Genomic DNA, 12,621 nt, shown 5'->3' with positions numbered 1-12,621 from the left:
CGGCATATCGTCCTAAAGTAATCAATAAGGCGACTGTACCACTTCATCTACGCTCTAATCTGTCCACTAAAATTGTCCCAGCTAGTTGCCGATAATTTACGGAAATGCTCAGTTTGTCAATCCGTGAGGTAGATACGAACCCCAATTTTTTATGAAAATGTATTTCTCACATAGTTTATATATAAGTAAATACGAAGTTTTTGCTAGTAATATTCTAAATGCACGTTTGTTTGCAACGATAACTGTTTTGCTTTAGTCCCACATGTTTTAATATTTGTGTGAATATCAGAATAGGTGATCAGTGTGATGATATGTTCGTGGCAGTCATGGGGGGAGGGGGGCGAGGGGCCTGAGTAAATTGTGACTAGTCCTATTTTAGAGTCTGTACTTCAAAATATATTTTAATCAAGAAGATCTTTTAATGCAGCAACATGAGCTTTGCACGGTGGACCTGCTTCCATAAACGTGATAAAGTCCAGATTAAAGTTGAAAAATAGACGCTAAGTCTAGATCAGGAGGCCGTTTCTCGAAACCGTCATAACTACAAGATCAACGACATCTCGCCACTGTCACGCAACTTGTCAGCAAAGTGTTTCACGAAGCCGTCTTTGCCAAGATGAGCGACAACTTCCGCGACAATGAGTTGTCACTGCTCCGAACCCGTCATATCTTTTTAATTGCTGTAAAGCACCATCACATGTCAGTTTGTTGCTATTCCATGGGCCGCAAAATGTATGATTAGTTTCACTATCATTTTGAGAAAAATATAGACGAGTTCGGTACGTAATTCTCTGGGATGCGAAATGCAAATGCAAAAAAGTGATAATACAAATTATACAGAATTTTTTCAAAGCTGAATATAAACATTAAATCACAAATCATTAAACCATAACATATAAATAAGAGAGATAAGAATGTTACACACCGTTTTCCATAGTCGATCCATAGTCTTTTCTTGGGATACCGTCATACCTTTGGGGTCTATGTGCATTTTTATTCCCTCTCTAATTACTTCTTCCAAACTATATTTTCAATATCAAATCAATCATATAACGAGTATTTAAGAGACTCTAGAATAAAAGCTGGCTGAGAAAAGGTATTTTGCATAAAATTCCTCATCGCAATAAACAAAAATGTACGTATTGATAAACTATCACATTCAGTATCCTTCAACTAACTTATATTCGACTGTCAAAAAAAAAAAACACCGGTTTTTCTTCAATTTAAGAATCTTTACAGAAATTTGCAAATTGTTTGATGATCTACATTTGATTATGACACTATTTAGTATTTATTTTAGGAGAATTTATATGTATATATTTCTTTTTGAACAATTTTAGCCCCAAAACTTGTTTTGGGTTATTCTTGATAAATCAAATGGATCGTGACAAAGACTATGTTCTTGAGCTGCTAGTATTGCGATATATCAATATCAGGTCTGTCATGGCTTTGTGAAACGGTTTATCCACTTCATGACATCTCCATAGGTCGCCGACAAAGATATGACTGTCATGGAGTTGGTTTTGAGAAACGGCCCCCTAATCCTTAGACTATTTCATGATTTGAAGTTTGTCATGTTTTCCTTTCCTTTCATTTCATTTTCCATTTATTGCAGGTCGCCCTTCGGCTGCGGGATGGCCGTCTTTCCGCCACTGAGCTGTGTTCTAGATGTATAGAGAGGGCAAGGCGCTGCAAAGAACTGAATGCTTTCGTTACAGAGCGCTTTGATGAAGTACTAGGAGATGCAAAGAAAATCCATGAAAAAATATCTAAAGGTAGATGAAAATAAAAGGTATCGGTAGATGAAAATAAAAGGGTGATGAATATATACCAGTGATTGACAAGATTGAAAACTTGAGTATAGCTTTTACTTTAAGTAATAACCGTATTCTCAACAGATAGTCTATGTCTTTATCTGATTGTGGTGAAAATGGTAACATTCTATCATTTTATAGTGATAATGACATTTTGAGCTCTTCTTCTTCTTCTTGGCTTGGCTTCCTCCAGTTTGGAGAACTGCAGTTGGTGCAGGTGTTGGTAGTACACATATAAAAAAGGATAGGTAGGTTTAAAGGTGGCATCACATGCATGTAGTGGAACGTTTAACATGGAGGTCAAGTATGAAACTGAGAGAGAGATTGTGAAAGAGTGAAAAATATTGTTCCAGTTTGACTAAACGCTCATGTGACTTTTTATCTGTTTGCATCTTAGGCAGATATTTATTTTTATGATTTGTAGGATCTATATGAAAGATTTTTTTTTTTAAATAATCCAAGTAAATATCTATTTCAACATTGCAAATCTGACCATGTATACGTCTCATGAAGATGTCTCCTTTTGTAAAATTAAATCATGATTTTAAGTCAAATTTTCATGTAAGGTGCATTTGTGATCCTACCCAATATTCTTGAAGAAATACATAAAGTTCTTGTTAAGACGCACTTTAAGAAATAAAATAGACTTGTGCCATAACTTATCAACAATTTAAAAAATCAAAAAATATATAGTTCAAAACTTCTCGATCATGTTTTTTATGGAGTAAAGTTACTTCACATTTTGTAAAGCAACTGCAATCTTCAATTATGAAATACATTTTTATATATCAAATAATGGAAACTATAAAATCATGTAGGTTCAGTTGTTGCAAATGTAAATGAATATGTAGAGTAGTAGATTTGCTCATCATATGAAGATATTTTTTTGTTGGTATCATTTTGTTGTCACATACTATTTCTTCCTTCACATTTATCAGATTGATTGAGAAAAAAATGCAAATTCTGAAAATGTTTTCCGAATTCAACCATCAAGGAGATATTGTTGTTTTAGAATCATGTTTTAATCAAATTATAAAGTGCATTTACTATCCTATCCAGAATTTATGTAGGCATACAATTTTGCCTGGTAAAATATTATATTTCTTGTCAATTTTCAGGTACAACAATTGGTACGTTAGGTGGGATACCCATAGCCGTCAAAGACAACTACAGCACAGCAGGGCTCAGAACAACTTGTGGTTCAAAAATGTTGTGGAGTAAGTAACTTTTATACATCAACATAAAGATACAATAAAGTTGTTTTTAAAGAACGAAACAGTTTCTTACCAATCACCCACCCCTTGTTTTTCACTGTAAGAAATTTCATAGTCTTTTTTTATTTTTCAGAAGAGAAGTTAGCATGATAGGATGATATTTGTTGCCCATCACTTCAGCCAAAGAGCAGAATGTGTGGAATAGAGGAGTCAGATTAATTTGTAATTGTAGAAACCTAACAAAGGATGAATTCTATATTTTGTTCAATTCTCCGCAGATTACAAGCCACCTTTCACAGCTACAGTTGTACAGAGACTTGAAGATGAGGGCGCAATCACAATGGGCAAAACCAACCTAGATGAGTTTGCCATGGGGTAAGATCTATAGAGATCTTGGAATAAGGCCTTAAAAAAGATGTTGTATTGCCCTTTAGGTGCCAAAACATGGGTCGGTCGGTCAGAAATCTTCTTCTTTTTTTTCCTCTTTGGGCTGATATTTTTCAGTTTTTAATGCTTTAAAAAAAAATCTCTAAAAAACGGTTAAAAAAAAAAACTTTTTTAAAAAGCTGACCATAGACTTCAAGATTTTTGGATCGGTCGCAAAGGGCAATACAACATATTTTTTTTTAAGGCCTAATAGGAATGGTCATCATTGTATAGTGAATGTGCAGGCGTTAGGAATGAAATAGAGGAAATCTGATAAGGTTGAAAGTCCTTTCTAATACCTAGGAAAGTATTTGATAATGTACAAGATTGTCGCACTCCAGGAAACTCTGTGGATCCAGAGTGTCTACATGAGTCGAGTGGTGTGGGTAACATTTTGTCCAGTGCCAGGGTTGTGAATTACAGGGGCACCCCAGGGCTGTGTCTTCTCTCCTTCGCTCTTGTCCCTGTACATGAGTGACTGCCTGTGTAATGTAAGAGAGTCAGAGTGTAGCATCATTGAATATGCAGACGATACCATATCAGGAAATTTTATTTCCAATGGCTGGTACAAGTAATACAATACAAACATACCGTAATTAATGTTGTATTAACTGCACTCTTTTGCCGTCGAAAAAATTTGTCAATGTCTCCCAGCTCAGTAATCGGTGTGTTGACTCACCACTCGGAAACTAGAACAACACTCAAATGTGTCAGTCATCTTGGTTTGAAAGTAATCTTTCTGATAGATCTCAATATGTAGTTTATAATAATAATTCATCCAATTTTTCTTCTATTACACGGCATACCACAAGGTTCTATCCTAGGTCCTCTACTGTTTTTTAATTTACATTAATGATCTTACACATTCAGCTGCACCTCGCAGTTAAATGAAAGGCCTTCCCGACCTGGCTTGCTGCCGACAGAGTCGGCCACAAATTTTTTTTTTTTTTTTTTTAGGGCGAAAAAGAGAGGTGCGGTTAATACACGAGGGCGGTTTATACACCGTTAATTACGGTACACAAAATGAGACAAAATGATATGGACAATAAATTATATACTTATGATTTAACCTCCTGAAATGCTGAATATTTGCCCTTTTACCAAAAATTGACCTCATTAGGAAGAATGAAAATGAAGATAAGGTGTACTATTTTTTAAGCCATTAATTATTTCACCAATTAATTTGTAGTAATATATGAATTAAGAGCTGCATTTTGTTATGTAGAATACAATTTTTGTGACCAAGTCTCATATCAGTTAATGAAAAATGACTGAAAGCCTTTTCACTTCTTCTTCTACTGTGATTCTGAAGGAGTGGAACTACTGAAAGTTTGTTTGGACCAACACGCAATATATGGAGATACCCCTTCCATAGGGTACAGAAACGTCTTTCTCAGACTGCTGGAGGAAAGTACAGCTCAGAAGGTGATGTTCATGAGTCCGTTGCTGATTCAGATTGGTTTGTGAGTGGAGGGAGCTCAGGAGGTAGTGGTGTCGCTGTAGCAAGTGGCTCATGTATGGCGTAAGTTGGGCATTATTTAGCATATTCTTTTCTTTCTGCTTCTCTGTGTTTATTACAATTCTGTTCTGTTCTTTTCATATACCGGTAGTAGCTGAAAATACCTAATATCTACACACAATGTGTCCATCTGTGTTCTCAGTGGGTATTTTTGTGCCTCGTATTTAAAAAGGAAGAGAAAAGTTGAAGTCTCCAAATTTTTTAAGTGTTTTGCCGTACAATTTGCCTATTATATCTTTTGACGTTATTCTCTCAACATTTTGTCTTTTGAGATACTGTATCTTTTACCATATCAACATAATATAGCAGTAAATGGAAAAAAAGAGAGAAAGGGAAGTAAAAAGCAGTGTTTCCACCATGCATGAAAAGATGAATAATTAATCAATTTTCATGTGAAGGAAAGATATCTGGTGGAACATCACAGTGACATTACTCATTCATGAATCTGAAATCGCCATATGTAAAGTGATGACAACTTTCAAATTTATTGCTTTCTTGTTACTCATCATATTTTGATCAAACTTTCACCAATTTCTTCTTTCCTTCAAAGTACCTTGTGATATAACTGATGGATTACCAAACAACCGGAGTGTTGGCTCAGTCAGTAGAGCGTCCGCCTCACAACTGGGAGGTCGTGGGTTCGAATCCCGGCCACGTCATACCAAAAGACGTTAAAAGATGGGAGTTGTTGCTACCTTGTTTGGCGTTCAACAATAAGGGGATAGAGCAACGTCGATCTGGCGCTGCTCAGTGGCTGCCGGGTTCACGATCAATTGGGCAAAAAGAATTTCCGTTTCGGTTTAATAAAATTTGGAGTGGACTATTAGGGTATTATTATTATTATTATTATTATTAACATGACTGTTATTATTTACTGTTGTACCCTCAGAGCCCTTGGGTCCGACACAGGAGGCTCTGTCCGTCTTCCAGCATCCTTCTGTGGTGTAGTCGGTCTCAAGCCTACCTATGGTCTCTGCTCAAGACATGGTCTGATATCTCTGGTCAATTCACTGGACGTCCCTGGTATCTTCACCAAGACTGTCGATGATACAGCCACTGTATTAGGTAATATGATGCCATTCTCATGTGTCTTCAAGATTAATGCCATCCGCAGTGAATCACACTAAATCAATTACATGTACTAAGGCAAATAAATATACATCATGAATGTAGTGATAAATAAATCTGGAGTTACATAGCACTTAATACGGAATACCGTCTCTAAGTACTTTATAGATATTAGTATTACCCCTGTCATCAGATTCACTCACACACAGTGTGCATCATCTCCACTCCCTGAGGAGTATTCCTACCGTATAGGCACATTGAGGGCATATGGTATTTACAATCACAAAGGCTTTAGTCGTCCTACCAGTTCCCATTTCTCTCCAAATTCATGACCTCATACCAAAACTTTGTATTACCTTTAAAAAATTCACTTGAAGTGACCTTGATGGAATAATAATGATAATTAACCATTCTTTTAGGGCGCATATTTCATTATGATATAACAACCATAGGCTCTTTCAAGAAGTTTTCAGTTTCAGTTTCACTTTGTTGTTTTCCATGTTTCACATGATACAAAAAGAACAGGTCTCTGTAAATTATAATCACACAAAAGGGAAATAGATACATGTTACACAGTTAGTTAATTATCGACTTATTTAACAGCTTTTACAAGAAAGCAAATATATTTATTTGATAGTGAAATATGATGAAACCTAATAAAAAGCAAAGCTTGTGAAGAATAGGTTACATACAAAATATGATGAAGAAGATCATTGATAATTTGACATGGCGCTATGAGAAAGTTTGGATATCAATACTTTAGCTTTAGTTCTGGCAGCCATAACCAGCAGAAAGCGTGTATTATACTGCAATGAAATTGTACCCAAATTAAAACCTAGAAACATAAAGATGTTTTAGAGCTGAACTCACATACTGCAGTGGCATAATCAGTGTATTTGTTTTTCCTTTCTTATGATATCTTGTAACAGGTGCTATGGCAGGTCATGACCCGATGGACTCTACCACGGTAACAGATCCATTCACACCCTTTACGTTGCCAGATGAGATCGATGTGAAAGGGCTTCATATAGGTATACCACAAGTGAGTATTCCTCTAAAACCTTTCATACTAAAATGAGATTGATGTGAAAGGGCTTCATGAAGGTATACCACAAGTGAGTATTCCTCTAAAGCCTTTCATACTAAAATGAGATTGATGTAAAAGGGCTTCATATAGGTATACCACAAGTGAGTATTCATCTAAAACCATTCATACTGAAATGAGATTGATGTGAAAGGGCTTCATATAGGTATACCACAAGTGAGTATTCCTTTAAAACCATTCATTTTGAAATGAGATCGATGTGAAAGGGCTTCATATAGGTATACCACAAGTGAGTATTCCTCTAAAACCATTCATTTTGAAATGAGATCGATGTGAAAGGGCTTCATATAGGTATACCACAAGTGAGTATTCCTCTAAAACCATTCATTTTGAAATGAGATCGATGTGAAAGGGCTTCATATAGGTATACCACAAGTGAGTATTCCTCTAAAACCATTCATTTTGAAATGAGATCGATGTGAAAGGGCTTCATATAGGTATACCACAAGTGAGTATTCCTCTAAAAACCTTTTACGTTATGTTTTAAATACATGCGAGTACATTGCACTTTGCATATTCATGTTTTGGCAGGGAGCTAAGAGATCATTTTGGAGCAAGTAAACCTACAGGAAATCAATTGTTTTATTTTCTGCTAATTTTCATTAATATATCTTGATATTGTTAGTTAGGGGAATAAATGTTATATAATGCTTTTTTTTTCCTGTCGCAACCTTACTAATGAGAGATGAGATTCTATGACAGGGCTCCCTATACACATGAATATTCCTCATGAACCTCTCACCCTACACAAGACTTGTCCCTAACTTTCTCTTGGGGGTCAGGATTAAAATAGGTATTTACCAGACCCCTTTGAGACTCTTAAATGGAGAGAGGATTGGGGGAGGGGGTGTATATATACAGGACACCTGCTGGTATAAAGCCCTGCCCGACCTACCAGATGATAATGATATATACAAGGGTACGATGTAATCATGATTTTCAAGGCAGCCATGTTGGTGAGCAAGAAAAGCAGCTCTGTGACGGCCACAATGACCCTTAAGATCGATGCTCTTTGAATTGAGAAGCAAGGAGGCTTACTGCATTATTGACATGACATACTTTTTAGTCATTTACTTTCCATTTTCTTTATTGTTTTATTCCAAAACCGTGACAAATCCCACTCAAAATTAGTAGCATGAAAGGAATGTTTTTCTTTTCTACAATATATTCTGCACACAGCACTAGCTGCCCTTGGACTGTGGTCTTGTATTATATCATGAGCGAAGTGAATTGATTAAGAAAGGAATGTTGGGATAAATAGAATGAATTAACCATGTCAATAGGTGTGAAAGCAGGAAGTGCATGAAGTATATTCCCACAATGTTTCCCACAGGGGATAGAGCCCTTTTTGTTGGTATGGTTTTACCGGCACAGTATATGAGATCAAAATTTAATTGAGAGAAAGTTCAGTTCGTGCAGATGGCATTTAGTGGGATTCTTTAAAAAAAGAATAACATGCTGTATATGTTCAGCTTAATATCCTTGTAGTAAGTGAGTTCCAAAAAGGTTTGTCATGGTGTGCCAAGTTAAACCTCCATTGAATTGAATTGAATTTCTTTATTGTCATGCACAAAATAAAATGAAGGCATAAAAATTGTCTTACTGCTCACATTTGTATAAAATATAACAATACATTAACATATCATAGACAGTAACTACAAATAACATAAATAACGTAACAATGTAATATAATTTAACCTCTCTGTTAAGAGCCAGGGGAATTATTTGATTATTTGTACTCTCCTGGCTCCCAACAGACAATACTAACTTAAATAAATAGCAGAAAATGTACATGACAACAATCAATGTCATATAACATATAAATAGAACAAGACACAGCAAAGATCTAAAATCAGTTATTCATCAATTGTTAAAAATTCCAGATAAAATCTGCTTATTTTGGGTAGCAGACCTAAACTAAAATCCATGATTTGAACCAGGCTATACATTCAGCACAGGTACTTTACAATGAATGTTTTATCTTAGAAGGGCAATAAAATCATTGTCCAAATTGAATGTGTATAAAAACGAAACGAAATCAGAAAAAAAGTTATTTAGGGTTTGTTAGGAATTTGGCAAATAATGATGAAGGTATGAATATTTTGAATCCGAGATCATATAAATCTATCAGAATCATGAGTTGACAATTTGTGTTAAGATTGGGACCATTTTGGAACCTAGTCCCTACATCATGATGAACTTACATATAATGTCGTTTCAAGAAAGGGAAGCTCTATTCTTAGTTCATACATACTGTACTGCAGTTATGTTATTTTTGGATTGGATTTGCAGCCTGTAGCGCAGGATGTGTTGAAGTCTTGTTCCTCTAGATTTTGTGACAAGGGACATACTGAAATGCACTTGATCCTCTACAGTAAGGTGCATATCATTTAAACATATTTCTCTCAATGCTATGGAATTTATCCCCATGGCAATAATGAATAACATCTCAGGCCTTCATTTAAAAACAGCTTTCTTGCCTCATCATTCCCTTTTTGACAGTCATTTGTCTCTGTCTTTGTTTGCTAACAATCTTTCTCCATCTCTCTCTCTCTCTCTCTCTCTCTCTCACTCTATCTCTATCTCTTCATATCTATGTTTTTCTGTCTGTCTTCTTCTTCCCTTTAAATCTCTTCGACCGGCCTTGCTTGCTCTCACTCTCTCTCTCTCTCTCCCCCCCCCCTTCCTCCCTCCCTCTCTCTCTCTCTCTCTCTCTCTCTCTTGTTTTCTGTCTATATTTACTTTCTCCATCTCTCTTTCTTGTCTGCCAACCTTACTTACATGCCTCCTTCTCACCTTCTCTCTCTCTCTCTCTCTCTCTCTCTCTCTCTTTCTATTATTCCTACTCTGGACTTCACTGCATGAAGGTAATAAGAGTAGCCACAGCATAGTGTGCTTCTAATACATGTATCTTGTACCATTCACATGCTTTAGAGTCATTGTTGCCCACGCAGAGCTAATTTTTCCACCCCCACTTGCCCTAATGCTTTCCACACTTTGCCAATCACTTTTCAAATTAAAATCTACTTTTGGTTTCTCTCTCTTCAGTGCAACCATTAAATCCTGATGTTAACCACCATTCATCATCATTTCCTTGGCAGCTTTCAAGTTTAGCCTCATTTGTAAACAAGGCACTACTGTTTCTAAGAAAAGCTGTTGAGTCAAAAGCAAAACTCAGCAAAATAAATGGCACTGTCCAAAATCATTAGTCTGGTGTGAGTAGATATATTCAACTTTACATTATACCCAAACATGTTTTTAAATTAATGTTTTTTCTCCTTTTTTTTTGTTAATCTTTCATTATAGGAGTACCATGCCCCAGGACTGAGTGCAGATGTTTTACTAGCCTGGTCCAATGCTGCCAATCTATTTGAAAATGCAGGGGCTAAAGTAAGCCCAATATCTCTCCCTCACACACAGTACTCCATAGCTGTCTATTCTGTTCTGAACACTGTAGAAGTAGCATCTAATATGGCCAGATATGATGGCATAGAATACGGTAAGTCCCCTCTTTTTTAAATGAGGTAAACAAAGAAAAGATCTTTTGACTATATAAATAATATTAATAATAATATTTCACTTTTATATAGCGCTTGATACATCAACGATGTCTCTAAGCGCTTTACAGATATATATTATTACCCTGGTGATCGGATTCAGGCTTGCCAATGTATGCACATTCTTCACTCCCTGGGGAGCATTCCAGCCAGGCCTCATTTTACAGATGCTCACAATGCTGAGCAAACTACATTAACTTTCACAATCTACTGGGTACCCATTTAACACCCGGGTGGAGAGTGGCAAATGTTGTAGATTAATGTATTGCCAAAGGATGTAAGTGCCTGGCTGGGATTTGAACCCTGTACCTTGTGACCTGCAGTTGGATGACTTATCCACTAGACCTCAACACATCTACCTATTGAATTCCTCTTTTGATATGAAAGAAACATTCTTTTCTTCCTTCAATGTTGTTACATATCTAGGAACATGTCCACTCCAATACAAAAACTAGACAAAATGGAGGAGTTCCGCTTGTATGATAGGACGCCATTATGCCAATCGTATCTTTATTTTAATTGAATGGAATTGAATTGCACTTCACCCATGATGGTGGAATCGCTAATGACGAGAAACACTATAGCTTAAGTGGTTTCACCTTCCAAAGTTACTTAAGTACGTAACTATTTTAGTCTTTTTTTTTATTTTCATTCAAAATGAATTTCTTTTGTTTCTACTGATGTAAATTGTTTATGAGATTTGTATTTATTCCTATTGTATTTTGTGCTAAATGCTTTGAACAAGTACTTATCCCAGCAGATATTTATGAATCAAACTTTGAGTTTCAGTCCTAGTCTCAGTTGGCTATAGAGTATCTTCAAGGCAGCAAACTTTACAATACACACCTATAGAGTACCGAAGCTGTGACGTTATAAAAATCAATTTTTTAGAATTTCTCAATTTTTCTTCATTTTTTGAAAGAGCATCAAAAATAAAGTCCAAATGTTGAAAACCAATTGAATAATATAAGTTAAGCATTGGCTGAGATATGACCATCTGAATGAATTTATTCATTATAGGAACTCAGTGTTATATGCTCTGGCTCCATATTCAATTGGTTTTTGAGAAATTCTAAAAATAGATTTTTGATGACGTCACACTTCACCACTCTATTTCTTTTGAAGGATAAAAAAGTATGTAGTTTGATCGGAAGGCTGTTTGTTGTATGTCACTCTGTGTGAAGGATGCCATGTATTCTCTGAATCTGCATACTGCGTATCCATTTTATAAAACAATGGACTTTTAAACAGGTTTAAAAACATGTTTTAAATCACCCTTTTTTTTTATTCTTTTACCAAAAAAACAAAAAACAACACACAAAATATGAAAAACCCCGTAAAAATATATGTTATGAACTAACCGTGCATTTGTTTTATATTGTGTTATACTTATTTTTATTTTTTTAATTAAAGGGCCCATGACATGTATCTTTGTCGAAGTCAACCACCTGTTACAATATGTAATACAATAGCAACATACAAGTTGCTATGTCAGACATGCTGTAGCATCACCAGGAAGACAAAGGCAATGATGATGTATTGGACATATGTATGGAAGCAATTCTATTATGAACGTGTGCTAAGCTGGGGGAAATTACATACCATTGTCTATTCTAGAATATTAGTTTAGTCTGACATGTCTGACATAGCAACTTATATGTTGCTATTGTTTGTGGTATTGTAACAGGTGGTCAACTTTGGCAAAGTTACCACATGCCACTTTCTCAAGTTAGCTCAATGATGACTGACAGACGATGTCACAAGGGGAATGAGATCTGGAGGTTTTTGGGGTGGCCGGAGCTTAGCAAGTTTGAAAAACAAATATTTAAAAATCTATGAAACAAATTCAGAAGTTTACATATCAAAATATGAGATGTATGCAGGACTGCACACGAACAGGAAAACACTTGTATTTTAT

At 35.7% G+C, this 12,621-nt stretch overlaps 1 protein-coding gene across 1 annotated transcript; it reads left to right on the top strand.

Annotated features, from left to right (window-relative positions):
• Window positions 1-7: 7 nt before the first annotated feature.
• LOC583954 (glutamyl-tRNA(Gln) amidotransferase subunit A, mitochondrial) lies at window positions 8-10,692 on the top strand. Its single transcript, XM_030995367.1, has 8 exons — window positions 8-128; window positions 1,616-1,775; window positions 2,933-3,031; window positions 3,307-3,403; window positions 4,767-4,976; window positions 5,863-6,038; window positions 6,971-7,083; window positions 10,453-10,692. Exons 1-8 carry the CDS (start codon window positions 105-107, stop codon window positions 10,663-10,665), a joined length of 1,092 nt encoding a protein of 363 aa, XP_030851227.1. The 5' UTR covers window positions 8-104; the 3' UTR covers window positions 10,666-10,692.
• Window positions 10,693-12,621: the final 1,929 nt, after the last annotated feature.

This window comes from Strongylocentrotus purpuratus, unplaced genomic scaffold (assembly GCF_000002235.5).
Source record: "Strongylocentrotus purpuratus isolate Spur 01 unplaced genomic scaffold, Spur_5.0 spur5_scaffold_21, whole genome shotgun sequence".
NCBI lineage: Eukaryota > Metazoa > Echinodermata > Echinoidea > Camarodonta > Strongylocentrotidae > Strongylocentrotus > Strongylocentrotus purpuratus.
The sequence above is the reverse complement of the archived record's forward strand: the minus strand, read 5'-3'. Positions and strand labels throughout refer to the sequence as shown.

Bases quoted from the DNA above. Each gene is read 5' to 3' on its own strand.
- LOC583954 (XM_030995367.1), top strand. From the start codon at position 105: ATGCTCAGTTTGTCAATCCGTGAG. The intron at 3,404-4,766 runs GTAAGATCTATA...GTGATTCTGAAG, and splicing joins CTAGATGAGTTTGCCATGGG to GAGTGGAACTACTGAAAGTT. The intron at 6,039-6,970 runs GTAATATGATGC...ATCTTGTAACAG, and splicing joins TGATACAGCCACTGTATTAG to GTGCTATGGCAGGTCATGAC.